Source organism: Schistocerca americana, chromosome 4 (assembly GCF_021461395.2).
Source record: "Schistocerca americana isolate TAMUIC-IGC-003095 chromosome 4, iqSchAmer2.1, whole genome shotgun sequence".
NCBI classification, from domain to species: domain Eukaryota; kingdom Metazoa; phylum Arthropoda; class Insecta; order Orthoptera; family Acrididae; genus Schistocerca; species Schistocerca americana.
The window spans coordinates 773,668,281-773,687,401 of record NC_060122.1 but is presented as its reverse complement, the minus strand read 5'-3'; the positions used below and the strand labels follow the sequence as shown (position 1 = coordinate 773,687,401).

General features: G+C 48.0%; 2 protein-coding genes across 2 annotated transcripts in view; both read left to right on the top strand.

The window, feature by feature from the left end:
* LOC124613792 (trypsin-1-like) overlaps window positions 1-5,191 on the top strand; it is a 137,075-nt gene extending 131,884 nt beyond the window's left edge. The window contains exon 6 of the mRNA XM_047142514.1: window positions 5,048-5,191. Coding sequence (XP_046998470.1) covers window positions 5,048-5,191 — 144 coding nt within the window. The remainder of the gene's footprint in view (window positions 1-5,047) is intronic.
* Window positions 5,192-16,321: 11,130 nt separating this feature from the next.
* On the top strand, window positions 16,322-18,392 carry LOC124613791 (kallikrein-14-like). The gene is made up of 2 exons (XM_047142513.1): window positions 16,322-16,486; window positions 18,237-18,392. Exons 1-2 carry the CDS (start codon window positions 16,322-16,324, stop codon window positions 18,390-18,392), a joined length of 321 nt encoding a protein of 106 aa, XP_046998469.1.
* The last annotated feature ends 729 nt before the right edge of the window (window positions 18,393-19,121 follow it).

Sequence of the window (19,121 nt, the reverse complement as noted above, 5' to 3'; positions counted from 1 at the left end):
TCTGTTGACTGCGTCTAGAAACATCTTTGAAATGTAAAATTGCCATGATCCTACGCTGGGCGCCAAAATGTAGCAAACTTAGGAACTGAAATGCAAATGACCCCATTCCAGGCGCCAAAAAAGTAGTAAATTCAAACTAATAAAGCAGACAAAACTTTACATTTATTCATATTATGTACAACCCATCAATACAAAACAAATCAGGTCCAATTTAAATAGGCACACAGACGAGTCAGTAAATGGACAAGTAGGAGAGAGATTAACCGCTTTATCCCATCACATGACTCAGTCAGTGTTACATGCAAGCGTGGGCGACTTGTGTGATGTCGGCGCGACGTATTGATCACTCGCGAAATGTCTTGTGGTGTCATGTGGCTGCTTGTTGACAGTCGGCTCCTTTCATCTTCACTTAATGTACCTTTGGATGATGATATTTGCTTTGTGGGGCGCTCAAATGCGTAGTTATTAGCGCCCGTACAAATTCCCAATCTTTGCATAGTCTGGTCTCGCTACTTCCCGAATGATGATGTAATGATAAAAATAACACAAACACCCAGTCTCCGGGTGGAGAAAATCTCCGACCTGGCGGTGAATAGAATCCAGGACCCCGTAATCCAGAGGCAACAGCGCAAGCAACTAAACCACGAGCTGCGAACCGTGTGCATTTGGAAAAGACGTTCTGAGCAGTCCAACTCTTTCTCGTTCCGAACATCCTGTTATCCCTCCCCAGTTAAAAGGCCGCCCAGCGGCTTTTCCTCGATCGAATGGGTACCCTTTGCTCCCAACGTGCTCACGGCATCAATTGTCTGTACTAATTAGATCTCTTTCTTCTTTTCCACTTCTGCAGCCTTTACTGCAAGTACCTGGTGCTGGTATAGTCAGAATTTAATCCAATTTACTGCCAGGACTTGGTTGTAGACAGCCTTTCACAAGGTGTCCAGCCTCGTTCAAGGCTGTATCAACTTGTCTGGCACGTACATAATTTTGCCAGACTGGTGAAGAATATTCTCTTGCAGAGAAATTTAGTGTCGGGACAGAAGTTCGAAGAGCTATTGACTGAGCGCCCCAGGAGGTTCCTGTGAGTTTACGGATGATGTTACGTGCAGTGGGGCTTTCTTAGCTGGGGGCTTGAATGTAAGTGAGCTGTCCATCTTTACTGCAAGGTGTGTGGGAGTTCCTCGGTACAATAGTTTTTCTCCTCCCGAAATGATGCTCAGTTTTCTTTTCAGGAGGAGAACAACGTATGAATGAACCAATGCCTGATTCTCTTCTCAAATATTAGCATTGTTTGTTAATAGCAGCGCTATCACGCTTAGTGTATCTGTAGTTCAGGCTGTGCTAAATCATATAAGCGGCCATGGTTACTTTGACGTTTTTGGTAGAGCTGTGCTGAAACTCGTCTGTTATTTCGATAAAATGGAACTGCAAGTAGTTTCAAACTGAGGTTAATGGTAGAGACAAAATTAAAGGCACGGTACTAAGTTAGGGAGATAGTGTTTTACGGTCTCGATGAATATGTCCTATATCTGATTGTTATTCTTGTCGTAAGAGCTTAACAGATACTGATAGGCGTAAGATTATGATGTCACTCCTGCAATAAAAAACTCAATATAGTGAATTTTTTCTGTCTCAAGTGTGGTTACTCTTATCACTGACTTAAAAAGTAAGGGAAATTAATTTATAACAGAGGGATAATCAGTTGTCACTTGTGGATGACGAAACCAGCTCTTGCAGAAACATGTGCTTCTAGTATGTTTGTGTAATATATTGATCTGGTCAATAAAAATGCCAGAAGAGAGGCAGAACAAAATAATTTGCAGTAGATGTATGTAGCCTGAAAAACAATTACAGCCTTAAATACTTTACCTCTGGAAATATATATGATTCGCCAGGTCACAGATTTGTAGGTTCGAATTCATAATTCAATACCCCCGCCGGAGGCCGGCTGGTTGGAATCATATGAGCTGGCGTGGATGTCGTAGCGGAATAGTACAGAATGCTGTCATGGAGGGCACATGCGAAGCGTGGCATGGGCAGAACCACTGACTCAGGTATGGGTGGTTATGATTAGTGCTTACTAATGAAGATCCAATGGCATCGACACATGGTAGATGTGTTATCGCGTTGTTGCGGAAACGATTTACTCTAGAAAAAAATTCATTCCGATTTTGGCAACCAGGTGCAAATCTGGCGCTGTCCATCATCTCGTCGGTGTTTCCGGTACTCATACGTAGCAAACTGCGTAACCGCCAGTTTATTTCATTATTAACATTATACCTTTCTCACGTGTTTGAACTTTTCTGCCCACATCCCCACAAATATCTATCAAGTTTTGCTGCAATATGATAATTAACAGCCCACACTCGACCTTTGTCAGTACCTGCAATTTAATGCAGCGATACGTCGACCGAGAGCATCCCAGACGTCATAGCTGGTGCTTAGGTCTGGAGAACAGGCAGGCCACTCCATTCGCCTGATATCTTCTGTTTCAAGGTACTCCTCAACGATGGCAGCTCGGTGGGGGCGTGCGTTATCATCCACCAGGAGGAAGGTGGGACCCACTGCACCCCTGAAAAGGCGGACATATTGGTGCAAAATGACGTCGTGGTACACCTGACCTGTTACAGTTCCTCTGTCAAAGACATGCAAGGGTGTACGTGCACCGATCATAATCGCACCCCATACCATCAAACTACCACCTCCATAAAGGTCCCTTTCAAGTACATTAAGGGGCTGGTATCTGGTTCCTGGTTCACACCAGATGAAAACCCGGCGAGAATCACTGTTCAGACTATACCTGGACTCGTCCTTGAACATGACCTGGGACCACTGTTCCAATGACCATGTACTGTGTCCTTCACACCAGGCTTTAAGAGCTTTCCTGTGACCAGGGGTCAGTGGAACGCACCTTGCAGGTATCCAGGCGAATAAACCATGTCTGTTCAGTAGTCTGTAGACTGTGTGTCTGAAGACAACTGTTCCAGTGGCTGTGGTAAGGTCCCGAGCAAGGCTACCTGCGGTACTCCGTGGGCGTCTGCGGGCACTGATGGTGAGATATCGGTCTTCTTGTGGTGTTTTACACCGTGGACATCCCGTTCAAATGGTTCAAATGGCTCTGCGCACTATGGGACTTAACTTCTGAGGTCATCAGTCCCCTAGAACTTAGAACTACTTAAACCTAATTAACCTAAGGACATCACACACATCCATGCCCTAGGCAGGATTCGAACCTGCGACCGTAGCGGGGACATCCCGTACTGTAGCGCCTGGACACGTTTCCTGTCTGCTGGAATGGTTACCACAATCTTGAGATCCCACTCTGTGGCACACGGAGGGCCCGTGCTACGACCTGCTGTGTTTCACCAGCCTCCAGTCGCCCTAGTGTTCTACCCCTCATAACGTCACCAATATGTGTTCTTTGAGCCATTTTCAATACGCAGTCACCGTTAGCACGTCTGAAAACGTCTGAACACTTACTCGCTGCACCGAACTCTGAGATGTACCAACACACCTCTGAGTATGCGGGCTGCTGGCAGCGCCACCGTGCGATGACCGCAGGTCGAATGCACCACATGGTCATGTCCCGAGGCGATTTAAACCCGCAGACCGCCCACCAGAGCGTTGTTTCACCATGTATCAGCATTATTCTTAATTTATGAGCATGAGTGTATGTGTAATGGAGCTGTGATATCTAAAACATACCTGTGTCATTATACACTGCCCAGTCACATTAATGTGACTGAATAACCAAGTTTTGCAGCGCGGACCGCTGTAAAACGTACAGAAAGAGAGTCATTGAGGATCTGGAAGGTACCGCCATGGATGTGCAGCCATGATAATTCCAGTGCTGTGACCAGCTACGCAGAATTCCTCGGCTGATGATCCATTTCGCCTACATCCCGATCGAGACCGTGCCACAGATTCTCGATTGCTTTAAATCCGGGGAGTTTGGTGGCCTGGGGAGTATGGTAAACTCATCCTGGTGCTCGTAGAACCATTCACGTCCACTGCGAGCTGTGTGACACGTCGCGTTGTCCTGGTGGTAGATGCCATCGTCCCTTGGAAAATGAAACTGCATGCAGGGGTGGAACCCAATTAGCTCCACATTTCAACCGCCTTAGACATTCGCTGTATCGTTGTACCAACTTTCCAGTACCCAAGTAATAGAAGGCGTCCGCCTATGCTTTCCGCCAGTCTCTGCGCTGTCTGCTGCTCATTGTCTGTGCCAAAACGTTATCTTCATAGCCAGTGGTTCTTGTGAGCTGAGATGAAAATCAGTGGGAGCCAAGTCCGAACTGATGGATGTTCAATACTTCCCATGGAAAACGCTGCTGGAGTGTCTTCATTGCCCCTGCAGTGTGCGACCGATAACTCTCATGAAGAAGGAAATGTACGACACGTTATGTGGGAGGCATGAAATCAGGTAAAATCTCTCAACATACTTAGCAGGAGATACCGTCTCATGGGCGTCTTTAGTGCTCATTGTGCGTTCGGAACTGAAAAAAGCGACGTGATGCGATCTACGGCCACACTACAGATACTGTACTGTCCAACAGGTCTGTGCAAAGCTTCATGGGATTTTCACTGTGGTCTCCATTTTGCTACCAGTCGGACCTTAATAGACAAATAGCACCCGTAGGTTGTGTGAATGTGCGTGTGAATGCTTTTCTGTTGATAAGTAAATCTTTTATTGCATAAATGCAGTGCTGGAGATCACTAAATCATTGACTGTACTTACGTCACCCTTCCATTAATCTTATGAATAAATTTTCAAAATGGCTTTCACGGAAGCAGAATGCTTCTGGTGTGTGCGCTTACAAAGCCTTTGTTTTAGCATGGCATTGGGAGTCCCATGTGCTCACGGTCATTTATTCCTAGTTGTACGTGGTATACAAGTAGTAAATCCTGACGGCTGCGTTACAGTGTCGTAATAGAATGCCTGTACAGTAAAAAGAAATCGTAAGCACACTGTGTAACATGATGTGTCATGTCTTTTGAGAGAGGCAGTAGTACGTGAGGACTGTGTGGGCGTGTCTGTGTGTTCCAGCTGGAGTCGCCTCTGGAACTGGGCGCTGAACTGCGTCCTGTCTCGCTGCCGGGTCCCCAGCAGGCAGTCAGCGAGGGCACCTCTGCTTTCGTCATGGGATGGGGCTACGCCTACGTAAGTAGTGACACACGGCGCTCTCCATAGCCCCTGTAGGATTTTATTTCCGACGATGTTTACGCTCCGAGAGGATTTACTCATTTCAGTTTCACTTAACCAGTGAATCAGTAGTAAATCAAGCTGTCACCAAGTGGAAGATGGAAGACTGGTCAGAGCCACACAGTTTCACAAGGCATAGACCACTTTTTTAAGCTGAGTTTTGAAGTGCGTCTTTTTGAGTTTTAGAAAGTTAGAACGGTTAAATTATATATAGGGCGATTTTTTCCAACGTGTTCAAACTGTAGGGATTGATCGATGAGAGGATACAGAACAAAAACGTTCTAATGAACTTACGTCCGGAAATGCATGGTTTCCATGCTAGAGACCATGGATTCAATCATACTTCGTTACAGCGACAGCGGTGTAATACGCCCTGTACCATTCAGCCACAGTTACAGTATGCGTGGTTTCCACCTAGAGAGTGCTACTGTTCCTCATACGTCATGCTCTAGCGCCCTCTCCTCCCATAGTAATTGGTAATGTGTCCGATTCACTTCTCTTGATGACTCACCTTGTAGTGGATGTGATTCAGCGTTGTACGCAAACAATAGCCACAGTATTCAATGATTGCAACAGTGTTTTTCCATTTGTCTGAGACAGAGTCGTTTCAGGCAGCAGGAAATCGTGAAGAACGTACCCGAAATGGTCGGACACCAGACTTGGAGGAAAATGTGATTAATACTGTGTAAGGCGACCGCCGTGTCATTGCCAGGCAGTTGGTCCACCAGTACAGGGTAAGCCAGACGAGCGTATGCAACGTTCTCGATGACAATTATTACTGCCCTTATCACTTATAGCAAGTGCAGGGCTTACTAGCGACAGATTTTCCACATCAGAAGTAGTTTCGTCACTGGTTTCTTCATCAGGAGACCACGATTTCGGGATTTGTGTCATCCATCCTATTCACAATGGTTCAAATGGCTCTGAGCACTATGGGACTTAACTTCTAAGGTCATCAGACCCCTAGAACTTAGAACTACTTAAACCTAACTAACCTAAGGACATCACACACATCCATGCCCGAAGCAGGATTCGAACCTGCGACCGTAGCGGTCGCGCGGTTCCAGACTGTAGCGCCTCCCTATTCACAGATGAGGCCACCTAGGCGGAGTGCTATTTCAGCTTTGGTAACAGTCATCTGTGGGATAGTATGCAGAACCCCAAAGGTATGGTGACAGCGAATCATCAGCATCGGTGCAACCGGAATGTGTGGGCCGGTATAATTGGCGATCATAATTTGGTACCAGGCTGGAGCCATCGGCGTTTCATGCGGGTGAATTTGCCTCCCCTGCTGGAAGAAGTGCCATTGATGATTCGAAGGGTTACGTTGCTGCTGCCTGATGGTGCTACAGCCACTTCCCCGCTGGGGTCTGGAAGAATTACAATCATGTCTTTCCTGGTAGATGAATCGGAGGAGGGGTCCAGTTACACGGCCAGCTCTTTCACCGGATCTCAACTCGTGCGATTTCTGGTTATGGGGCCGTCTCAAAAGTATCGTGTATGCAGAGCCTATTCCAGATGTGGAGACACTGGAGCAGCGTATTCCTGCTGCCTTTAACAGTTTTCAGCACATACTGTAACTGTGGCTGCATAGTGTAGCACGTCTTAGACTGCAGTCTCTGTATCAATGTATGAGTGAATAAATGGTATCTAGCATGGAAACCATGCATTGCCGGACATAAGTTCATTAGACTTTTTTTGTTCCGTTTCCTCTCATCGATCAATCCATCGAGTTCGTACACAGTGGAAAAAAATCACGCTGTACGTATTAGTAAATGTTATAATTATTTAATTATTTGCTGTATTAGTGGCTAACAGAGTAGATGTGTGACTAGGGCCTGCCGTCGGGTAGACCGTTTGCCGGGTGCGAGTCTTTCGATTTGTCGCCACTTCGGCGACCTGCGCGTCGATGGGGATGGAATGATGATGATTAGGAAAACACAACACCCAGTCCCTGAGCGGAGAAAATCTCCGACCCACACGGAAATCGAACCCGGGCCCTTAGGATTGAGATTCTGTCGCGCTAACCACTTTTTTTTTTTTTTTTTTTTTTTTTTTTGAGTGAGGTTTTTTTTTATTTCTTTATATGAAGGAAGGTAGGAGAAACAGAAACCTTTATTATTCACAAAATAAACATAGTACGTCCTGTCACATGATAACTGTTCTGGAAGGATCCTTGCTGCCGTCCTACCATGCAGCATGAAATAACAACAAAATCGAAGTGGGGCCACCTCCGGCACCCTAAAGAAAAGTATTTTGGATATGAAAACAAAATTTGAAATACATCCATTTGATACTGTTCAAGCGCGAGTTTTTCGCAAGTCGCATACTCGCATAGTGTTCTTAGTCGATCACTTTAACTTGGTCGGTTTCACAAGACAGCACCGCCGCTCATCTTTGCGCACCCGGCACACCCCAGGTATATGGCGGGTCCGCAAAAACCGTTACTAGGAAATTGGCATACCAATCCTTGTACTTTTGTAGCCGTAATAGTTTTGTGTGTCCATCTTGCAAGTATTGCCAGTAATCAAGGACGTTCAGTAAGTTCGTACGTGTGTCTCTATAGATGTAATGGACCGTCATACCTGTGATCCACGCCACCGCGTTCGTCTTATGACGCGGAAAATACGTTTCCTCTGGAAAAAATACTATGTCAGAAGAGACTGCTGTATAGATAGTGCGCCGCATGAACGCTATTATCTTTCTTGTGAGAGTCCAGACAGCCAATGCCTCGCCGCAGACCAGCCGATGGTCGTCCGTATCCAGCACGCCGCATTGCTGACACAAGGGCGAATCCGCCAAATGTATTGCGTACTTTTTATCATTTGTAGGGTATTTTCGGTTGACGACAAGGTACCATGTTGATCTGACTGATGTAGGTAGGTGGGGGTGGTGGACCGTGCGCCACACCACGTGCCAATTAACAGCTGGATGTTTGCGTTCCACCCTATTCCGGGCGATCTGTCGAAGGAGCAGATGGTACACGTCCTTCGATGTCGACTGTCGGGTCGTCGGTAAACGCTCTAGAACGTAACTGTGTTCCACGATGAACGTGCGCACATACGTTAAAGGGGGCGATATATGGCCGACACTGACTGGAGGAAGATGCGATGTTGGTACGAGTTCTTCGATGATCGTCCCCGTAAGCGAGTGGTTCCTGTTGCGCCACCGTTTGAGCATAGTATTAATATACATGGCACGCGCCTTCTCGTGCACGTTCACTAAACCAACGCCCCCCTCTCGCGCTGGGAGGGTAAGCGTGTTGTACTGTACCTTAAAGAGTTGTCCCAGGCACACATAGTACCCAAAAGCCGCCTGAATCCTCATAGCCATCGTACGCGTCAAGGGGAGAAGGTGTGTCAGGTGGCACATCATGGGCGCGAGAAAAAGGTTGACGAGTAACACTCGCTGCAGCATATCCATCGACCGTAGGGCGTTTAGTCGTACTGCCGTGCGGACTCTGAGTAACAGTCTTCGGTAGTTGTCCGCAGCCGTTCCCGCTGTCTCTTTATGAAAGGTGATACCCAAACAGCGAAGGGTTTCCACCGCAGGTAAGGGTCCTTCCGTTCCTGGTTCTAGGCCACGCCCCACATGCATGAATTATGATTTTCGGTAGTTGACCACACTTCCAGCTGCCATCCCATACGTCTGTAGCCAATCCAGTGCTGTTTGAGTCTCCCTCTCATTCCGTACGAGGAACACAATATCATCCGCATATGCTCTGCATTTGAATGATAAATGCCGTAGGGAGATTCCGGTAAGACGGCGGCGAAGGCCTGCGAGGCACGGTTCTAAGGCAATCGCATAAAGGAGGATCGACGAGGGGCAACCCTGTCTCACTGATCTTAAGATCTTAAAATACTCAGTTCTCCCTCCGTTGACCACCATCGCTGATCTGGCGCCGTGCAACAGCCGCATCACAGCATTGGTCAGTAATGGCGAGACACCCATCCTGTTCATCACCGCCGCGAGGTACACATGATCCACGCGATCAAAAGCATGATCGAAATCTACAGCAACCATCGCCCCCCGGAGGCGGCATGCAGCCGCGAGGGCGACGACGTCACGATAGTCTCCCAAGGCTGTGTGGATATTACTGATGCCGCCAAGACAAGTCTGATCGGCATGTATTCGATGCTCCAGCGACTTTTTGATACGACTTCCCAGGATGCGCATGAAGATCTTGTAGTCACTATTAAGGAGGGTCAAGGGGCGATAATCACAAGGCCGTTTGCCACCACGGGGCTTCGGTATCGGTATCATGAGTCCTTCCGTGAACTGAATGTGAACCGGTACTTCTTGCCGCAGAAGCTCATTAAACATACATAGCCACATCGGTGTCATAATGGTCACAAAGGCACGGTAAAATTCCAAGGGGAATCCGTCTGGACCTGGGGACTTGTTGCAAGCACCTCGTGTAATCGCTTCCTCCAGCTCTTCACACGTAATTTCGGATAACCCGTCTGCTTCCCCGTTCACACTCGTCGCGTCAGGGATCTCTTCCAGGACGTTCCCCAGCTCCCTCTGACCCTCCCCGTTGCTCGCATAGAATCTGCTAAAATGATCCGTGAACGCCTGTGCTATGCCCCTTTGTGTTGTATAACGACGTCCATCGCCGAGATCGATCTCATGTATTAAATTCCTGCGTCTTCTTCGTCTTTCCTTTATCACGTAATGCATCGAGGGAACCTCGTTGGGCAGGAAATCCTGCGACCTCGCGCGTATGATCGTACCTGCCATCCTCTGCGTCGCAAGTTGTACCAGCTTCGCCTTAACTCGGTGGACGGCCGTCTGGCGTTCTGGTGTAGGTGGTTGAGCTAACAGTTCCCGGAGAGCCGTAAAGTAAAACTCAGTGGTCGTGCGCTGCCATTGAGAAACCTCCTTCCCATAACCAATTAACGTCCTCCGTAAAGCTGGCTTCGCGCACTCGATCCACCACTGCAGGATAGAACCGAAAGAATTTCGTCGACGGAGGCAGCCATGCCACGCGTCCTCCACAATGCGTCGGCATTCTGCATCTCGCAGGTGGGAGACGTTCATCTTCCAATTACCCCTCCGTCTCCACACCTGCTGTCTATCAAGGTTAACTGTACAAATATATGCCTCGTGGTCTGTAAACGCTGTCGGCCATATTTCTGCGTCCACCGTCGACACTGCTAACGCCCTTGAAACGTAGATTCGATCCAAACGGCCCGCGGAGTGGCTAGTAAAAAATGTATATCCTGGTTGCTTGCGATACTTCAGGTCCCATGTATCGACTAATTCCATCCCGTTGACCAGCTCCCTATGTTCTTGGCTAGTAGTATAGTTAGGTTGTTGGTCCTTTCTGTCAAGCACACAATTAAAATCTCCGCCGAGTATGCAACCATCGTATCGTCCCTGGAACAACGGTGCAACCTCATGGGCGTAAAAATCTGCTCTGTCCCTTCTCTTATCCGAACCTGACGGTGCGTATATGTTGATCAAACGTATTCCTCCTATGGTCACGGCCGTACCACGGGCAGAAGGCAAATACTCTACTTCGTCTGCACGTATCCCTTCCTTTAATAGTATAGCTGTACCAACGCCTCTCTCGTCACACGGGGAACAGTAAATGTCGTAACCGTAAAAGTCCGAGGGGGGAAGTACCCGAACTTCTTGTAATAGTGCGATGTCTAAATCCGCAGCCTTTATCATGTCACTGAGCATCTTGATTTTCACCGGCGTCCCAATGCGATTGATGTTAACAGACCCTATCCGATAAGCTTGGTGCATGGCGGTCAACGTAGATAGGGTACCGTACGGTCGCTAATTTTGCCGTACATAGGCTGCTGGCGGACTAACGTCCCCCGCCGTCCCCTCATATAGTCTGCCATTATTCCGTGCACCCTGCCGGTCTTACACCGGGAGAGTGCGTGGGAGCAGTTCCTCCGGCATCATCTGTTCCCCAAGGGGGTGGCTCTTCTGACCAGTCCTCTAGTGTCCCATCGTTGTCGTGCGATGCAGGCGCCGTAGCCTCCTCAGTATCCTGTTTCCGTCTATCGAGCTCCTGCGCTGTGTCTGGAGCATCGTCAGCAGTAGGTCGTGCCGCCGTCCCGCTGGCCACCGTTGCATCCACGCGAGGTAGTTCTTCTGTATCCATGGTCGTCTGTTCTGTACCCGTAAACTTCTCAGAATTATCTACTAGATCAGAGTGATCGTTCTCCACCGTGAGGCGGCGCTTCTTCCGGCGTTTTGTTGAGCGCTGTTTACGTTGCCGGGCCTCGGAATCAGAGGTCAGCATGGTCTCCAGTTGTTCGTGGGGGACGTCAGAATCGTGCGCCGTCGTATTTTCGACGTCTCCAAGTGCCTTATCTGAAGGGGCGTCAAGCGGAACCGAAGAGAGGGCGTCCTGTGACTGCTGCAGGCGGTCCAGCGCAACGTCGTCTTTCTGTGGCTCGCCACGATCCGCCGCTGTCTGTGTGTTCTGGTACGCGTCTGTCTCGCGGCCCACGTCATCGCGTAATGCGGCGACGTAAGTCATGGGGAGCACAGTCGGATGCGGCGTGAGGGGTGGATCATCCCGTGGCAGCTGTAATAACCTTCGTTGAGCACACTCAGAACGTATGTGTCCCTCCTTCCCACATCCAGAGCACGTCCTTGGTTGTCCGTCGTAAATGACAATCGCCCTACAACCGGCGATGTACAAGTATGGCGGGACGTGTTTTCGGAGTTCAATCCGTATTTGTCTGACGCCATTGAGGACAGGATACGTCTTGAAGCTCGCCCATTTTTCAGCCACGTGGGATAGGACCGTTCCGTAAGGACGCAGGGCGTCTGTCACCAATTCTTCTGGCACTTCGAATGGAAGCTCAAAGACGCGGATCGTTCTGAGTCCCATGCCGGCATGTTCAACTGTTACCGCTCCAACATTCCCGTCCGAATGACAGAAACGAAGTCTTTGTCTGTGTCGAAGTAGTAGTTCGTCACATGCCGCTTCATTTATAAGCTTGACATAAACCACGCTGCTGACTATAGATAAGTGGATACCAACTAGAACGTCAGGTTCGATTTTCACCTCGTCCCGTAAATAACGTTCGATCTCGTAAGCCTTCGGTCGAGCATATTCGTTAACAAAACTAAATTTCAGTGTCGATTTGCGGAAGGACAAGGCCATGATTCGTTCTATGTATTACCGCGACACACCGCTACACACGTAACGTAAACACCTCTCGCGCAGACGTGAGGCAGGGACGTAAACACCGTCCGAACCGCTGCGCCGCCGAAGGCTGACGGATTGAGATTCTGTCGCGCTAACCACTCAGCTATCGGGGGCGGACATTAGTGGCTAATGACTGAAGGTATCTAAACGAAAATCATTTTGCTGGTTTTCGTGCAGCTTACATGCGGAGGAATTTATATCCTCTAGCACGAGGGAACTTCAAAAAAGTAAGGTACACAATATTATGGCAGGCCTCGTAACTTTTATTGAATGCTGCACGGCATTTCAAATTGGCACATATACGTGAAGGTGTTTTTCAACACAGTCACAAAGTCTCTGTCAAGAGTGCTCTGAAAGATGTACCAATGGTTGAGTTCATCGACAGTAGGAATCCGCTCCTTAGTCATGGAGTCATTCGAGAACCGTTGAGTGAACGTCCTCATCGTCGAAAAATCTAAGATTACTGCGAATAAGTTCCTCAATTCCCTGACACTGTGGTCGATGTGGACGGCGTTTTTTCCAGATCAGCGTCACCCGCGTATATGCGACCTTGATCAAACTGTTGGTACCATTTCACTGCGACTGGAGGCGACAATGCATTTGGTCGGTATACCACAAGAGTTTCACGGTGAATTTGTCTGAGATTTATCAACACTGTGATGCTTCTGTTATCCATACCGTCGCAGAACTATGTCTGCAGGGACATCAGAAAGTAAAGATTATTTCGTACGTCTATTCAGTGAACATGTGCTCCACGGTAAAGATTATTTGGTACGTCTGTCCGGTGAAGACAGCTGAGGAATGATCAATAACAACAACGAATTCAGTTTACGAAACTTATAATTTTTTTTAGCGTTAGCTATGCGGAGGGAATATTCGACTGCTTGAGGAATAGTCAGAAATTATACTGAAAGACAGTAATTACATTGAAGACACCATCATTCATGATGGTCTGCTGGACATTACGAAAGTCGGGACTTGGTTGTTGACGGGGTGTTTGAGCAACACGGACAGCAATGCCTGCTCTGCAGAGTGATACCATACTGGCCACAAGGTTGGTAAGATGTTTCTGTGGTAGGGCGTTCCATTCCTCCACGAGCGTGGCTGATAACTGGATGGTCGTTGGCGCCTGTACATGTCTCCCCACCGCATCTCATACGTGCTCGATGCCATGTAAGTTCGGGGTCGGGGCAGGCCAACCAATTCGCTGAATATCGTCTCGTTCCAAGATCTCCTCTACCTGCGCTGTTCGATGTGCTTACTTGTGTTCATCCATAAAACTGAAGTACGGGCTGAATGCACTTCTGAAAAGTAGCACATGGGGAAGGGGGACAGTGTCAGAATAACGTTAACCAGTGTGTATATCGTGTTCAAAGATTTGAAGGTCTGGGCACCTTTGCAGTATTATGCCTCCCCACATCTGGACAACCAAACCGACAATGTTCCAGGGTGGATTACATTTTTCACTTCTCGTCATATGAGGGAATGAGGATGTGTCCAATCTTTGAACATGGCACACTCACGTTATTTTCGAAGAAAGGAAACTGTGGAGAAATGGTTTAATCTCAGCCTTGGGGACTGTTTCCAGAAACTTCAATTCTGCAGCTTTAAACTTCCTGACACATGAAAGCTGTATACAGGGCTACAACAGGAGAACGTCTGTGAAGTCTGAAATGAAAGGAAAGTAACTGGCAGAAGTGAACCTGTGACGGCGGGTCATGAACGTGGATATCTTACTTGGTAGGGGTATTGTCCGCTAAAGGCATGCTTCCACATTCGAACCCCGATACGGTATACGTTTATCATCTGCCAGGAAGTTTCGTCAAAATCCGTAAACGAACGATGCACATTCTCGTCGGGTTTGGAGAGCTTCCTGAGGTCTGGATGAGTCTGCTCGTGTGTGTGAGTAACTGCAGCGGCGGTTTCGGGCGCACCTGAACGCGTGACTTACTAGCCGTGCAGCAGAGCGCTGTATGCGCGAGTGCCCACACAGATGCGGGAGCCTGCATTCAGGGGTAGGCGCCGCATGCATGCTCACGGAGCGTTACGCAGGCGGTGCGCGTGGGAGGGGAGGCAGCCGCATTGTCCGTCAACTGGCTGCGCGATGCGGGAAGCCGTGCCTGCCACTACTGTTCCCCTTTATACACATGGTTTCCATGTGTGACGACACACTTGGGTGACGTTACACGAATGGGAGCATCCAAAAGGATAATGGAGATTGCTTGCGTTACTAAGGTACACCTTCTGCAAGTCACAACGTTTTAGTATTTAAGCTAATTTTAGTCTAACAAGGGGAGGCCGCCAACTGTGAAATTCAGATTCGATTCATACTGCGCATAATAAAAGCTCATGGCCAGAGGTGTAATGTGGCAAAGCACCAAGATGCACTTCTCAGCCGTTGTCGAGAAAATCGACAGTTAAAAGAAACCGTTGCGGTGAAATACTCTCTACGATTAGTAATTTTCTACAGCGTGGTGGTGCAGTGGTAAGCGCTCGGGTTCGTAATCCGAAGGTCGCCGGATCGAATTTCGCTCCATGCAACTTTTTTTTTAGTATTTGTTTTTTGTAATTCTTATATATATATATATATATATATATATAATTCCCGGCAATCAGTTGCAACAATTATGCATATAATAAGTTGTTGGAAGTCGTTTGTCGTGGAAGAACTGGCGACTTCGAACATCATTATGTTGTATTTCACAAATGTTATTAATTGTCTTCATAATGTTAACCACGTATAGTTAACGGAAGACGTAGAAACGAATACGTATAGCGTAAGTCAAACGTTCGAATTAGAATAGAGACCCCACGAACACAAACTTGCTGTGGCAGGTATGAAATATAAACTCCGTTACTCGCTCGTTACACTTGAAGGACAGATGTTGAATGGGCCGAAACGAGCCGCCCCATAACAGCGTAGTTGCCTGCTAACTTCGAAAGAAGGTAGATGCGGTCCCTAGCGCAACTTGTAACATCGTCGAAAATCAGTGCGGACGGGACAGCTTTGGTACACCCTGTTAAACAAACGGAAAAATGGAGACTGTCCATTCCGTTCAACTGCTCTTCCAAGTCCTTTGCTGTCTCTGATACAATTACAATGTCATCGGCGAACCTCAAAGTTTTTATTTCTTCTCCATGGATTTTAATACCTACTCCGAATTTTTCTTTTGTTTCCTTTATTGCTAGCTCAATATACAGATTGAATAACATCGGGGATAGGCTCAACCCTGTCTCACTCCCTTTCCAACCACTGCTTCCCTTTCATACCCCCTCAACTCTTATAACTGCCATCTGGTTTCTGTACAAATTGTAAATAGCCTTTCGCTCCCTGTATTTTACGCCTGCCACCTCTAGAATTTGAAAGAGATTATTCCAGTCAACATTGTCAAAAGCTTTCTCCAAGTCTACAAATGCTAGAAACGTAGGTTTGCCTTTCCTTAATCTTTCTTCTACGATAAGTCGTAAGGTCAGTATTGCCTCACGTGTTCCAACATTTCTGCGGAATCCCAACTGATCTTCCCTGAGATCGGCTTCTACCAGTTTTTCCATTCGTCTGTAAATAATTCGTGTTAGTTCGGTAATTTTCACATCTGTCAACACCTGCAGGGAAAAAACGTTATGAAAGGGGGGGGGAGGGGAAGAGGGAGCCCGGGAAAAGGACAAAGGTGTGGAGGGGGGGGGGGGGGGGGGAGGGGAAGAGGGAGCCCGGGAAAAGGACAAAGGAGAGGAGGGGGGTGAGGATCAGAGTTGATAGGTGGGGTAAATGGAGGGAGAGAGGGCATCATCCGGGAGGGGGAGTTGACGGAAGCCACCTTGGAAAAACCAGTTCCTCTGAAGCTTCAGTGTACATACCTATAGTTAGTAAATTTCTTTGCAGTTACCAACTGCTTGTTGAAATGTAGAGGTTTCAGATCTCGAGGAGATTGTTGCAGCTTATGCCTGTGTTACTGCAGACCAACAGCGGCGTGGTGATGGACCGGCTGCAGGTGGCCGAGGTGTCTGTGTACTCGCTCAGAGACTGCTACCGTGCCCTGGACGGCGCGCTCAACCCTACCAACCTCTGCGCCGGCGCCCCAGAGGGCGGCAGGGGGCAGTGCACGGTGAGTGGCGTCCCTCCCGCAGCGCGCCTCAGCGGTCGGCCGGAAAGACCAAAGGGTATCTGGAGAGTTTAGGCCAGCCACGGCACCATGAACTTACTTTGGTACTTTATGTTGTTGTTGCAGACGGTGATTGGTACAGTGTTTATCACCTTGGGCTTGTTGTTTATGAAACACAGAAATTCCACAGAATTATTGTACATATCCGTCATAATGGATCACGCTATTTTTAATAACCTCTAATAATGACCTACAGATATCCTCGAAAGCTCCATGGAACTATGCACGGTTGATGCTGTTGTATATACAGGGTGGTCCGTTGATCGTGACCGGGCCAAATATCGCACGAAATAAGCATCAAACGAAAAAACTACAAAGAAGGAAACTCGTCTAGCTTGAAGGGGGAAACCAGATGGCGCTATGGTTGGACGATGACAGAGTTTTTGCTCGCCTTCTATTTAGCGACGAAGCGTCATTCACCAACAACGGTAACGTAAACCGGCACAATATGCCCTATTGAGGGAACGAAAAATCCACGATGGCTGCGACAAGTGGAACATCAGCGACCTTGGCGGGTTAATGTATGGTGCGGTATTATGGGAGGAAGGATATTTGGCCCCCATTTTATCGATGGCAATCTAAATGGTGCAATGTACGCTGATTTCCTACGTAATGTTCTACCGATGCTACTACAAGATGTTTCACTGCATGACAGAATGGCTATGTACTTCCAACATGATGGATGTCTGGCACATAGCTCGCGTGCGGTTGAAGCGCTATTGAATAGCATATTTAATGACAGGTGGATTGGTCGTCGAAGCACCATACCAAGGCCCGCACGTTCACCGGACCTGACGTCTCCGGGTTTCTTTCTGTGGGGAAAGTTGACGAATATTTGCTATCGTGATCCACCGACAACGCCTGAAAACATTCCTCAGCGCATTGTCAATGCATGTGCGAACATTACGGAGGGCGAACTACTCGCTGTTGAGAGGAATGTCGTTACACGTATTGCCAAATGCATTGACGTTCACGGACATCATTTTGAGCATTTATTGCATTAATGTGGTATTTAGAGATAATCATGCTGTAACAGCATGCGTTCTTAGAAATGATAAGTTCACAAAGGTACATGTATCACATTGGAACAACCGAAATAAAATGTTCAAACTTACCTACATTCTGTATTTTAATTTAAGAAACCTACCTGTTACCAACTGTTCGTCTAAAATTGTGAGCCATATGTTTGTGAGTATTACAGCAACATCTGTCACAAAGCGAAAAAAGTGCTCCAATTAAAACATTCATATTTCTTTACGTACTTCACGAATATGTAATAAAAAACGGGGGTTCCTATTTTTAAAAAACGCAGTTGATATTCGTATGAGCTATGGCTGCGACATCTAACGGGCCAACCATAGCGCCATCTGGTTTCCCTCTTCAAGCTAGACAAGTTTCATTCTTTGTAGTTTTTTCGTTTGACGCTTAATTCGTGAGATATTTGACCCCGTCACGATCAATGGACCACCCTATATACATGGTGTATATGTCAAGTAAGCAAAAGAAAGAAGAAGAAACGCTTTTATATTAATAGCAGTAGCAGAGGATGTGGGTTTATTTCACCTAGCTACATTTAACGTTGTTGTGTAGAGCCATTCTCTACACAGATATTCAGCTTTCGCCCCCCCCACAGCATGTGTTCCCAGAGTGGGGCCACGTTTATTGTCCACTGAGAGCGGCTTGTGTCCGGCAGGGTGACTCGGGTGGCCCGCTGCTGGTGCCTGGCGGCGTGCAGGTGGGTGTGGTCTCGTGGTCACTTAAGCCGTGCGCCTCCAGGGGCCTGCCCGCGGCGTTCGCAGACGTCTCGCTCTACGTCGAGTGGATCCACCAGCACACCGGCCACCTCTGACGCCGACCGCCTCGCCCTTTCTGCTGCGACCGAGCCTGCCAGTCTGCTGACCAGCGCTCGCACTAGCCACAGGCCAAAGCGAACTTTGCTCAACCGAGACTACACACCTGTACCAAACAGTACTCCTATGCGGTGTATCTGAATAAAAGCAACCAATCCTCTTGAGTTAACAGTTTGTATTTACACTCCTGGAAATTGAAATAAGAACACCGTGAATTCATTGTCCCAGGAAGGGGAAACTTTATTGACACATTCCTGGGGACAGATACATCACATGATCACACTGACAGAACCACAGGAACATAGACACAGGCAACAGAGCATGCACAATGTCGGCACTAGTACAGTGTATATCCACCTTTCGCAGCAATGCAGGCTGCTATTCTCCCATGGAGACGATCGTAGAGATGCTGGATGTAGTCCTGTGGACCGGCTTGCCATGCCATTTCCACCTGGCGCCTCAGTTGGACCAGCGTTCGTGCTGGACGTGCAGACCGCGTGAGACGACGCTTCATCCAGTCCCAAACATGCTCAATGGGGGACAGATCCGGAGATCTTGCTGGCCAGGGTAGTTGACTTACACCTTCTACAGCACGTTGGGTGGCACGGGATACATGCGGACGTGCATTGTCCTGTCGGAACAGCAAGTTCCCTTGCCGGTCTAGGAATGGTAGAACGATGGGTTCGATGACGGTTTGGATGTACCGTGCACTATTCAGTGTCCCCTCG

Coding starts and splice junctions, on each gene's coding strand:
- LOC124613791 (XM_047142513.1), top strand. CDS start 16,322: ATGCCTGTGTTACTGCAGACCAACAGCGGCGTGGTGATGGACCGGCTG. Junction 16,487..18,236: donor GCGGCAGGGGGCAGTGCACG/GTGAGTGGCGTC, acceptor TGTGTCCGGCAG/GGTGACTCGGGTGGCCCGCT.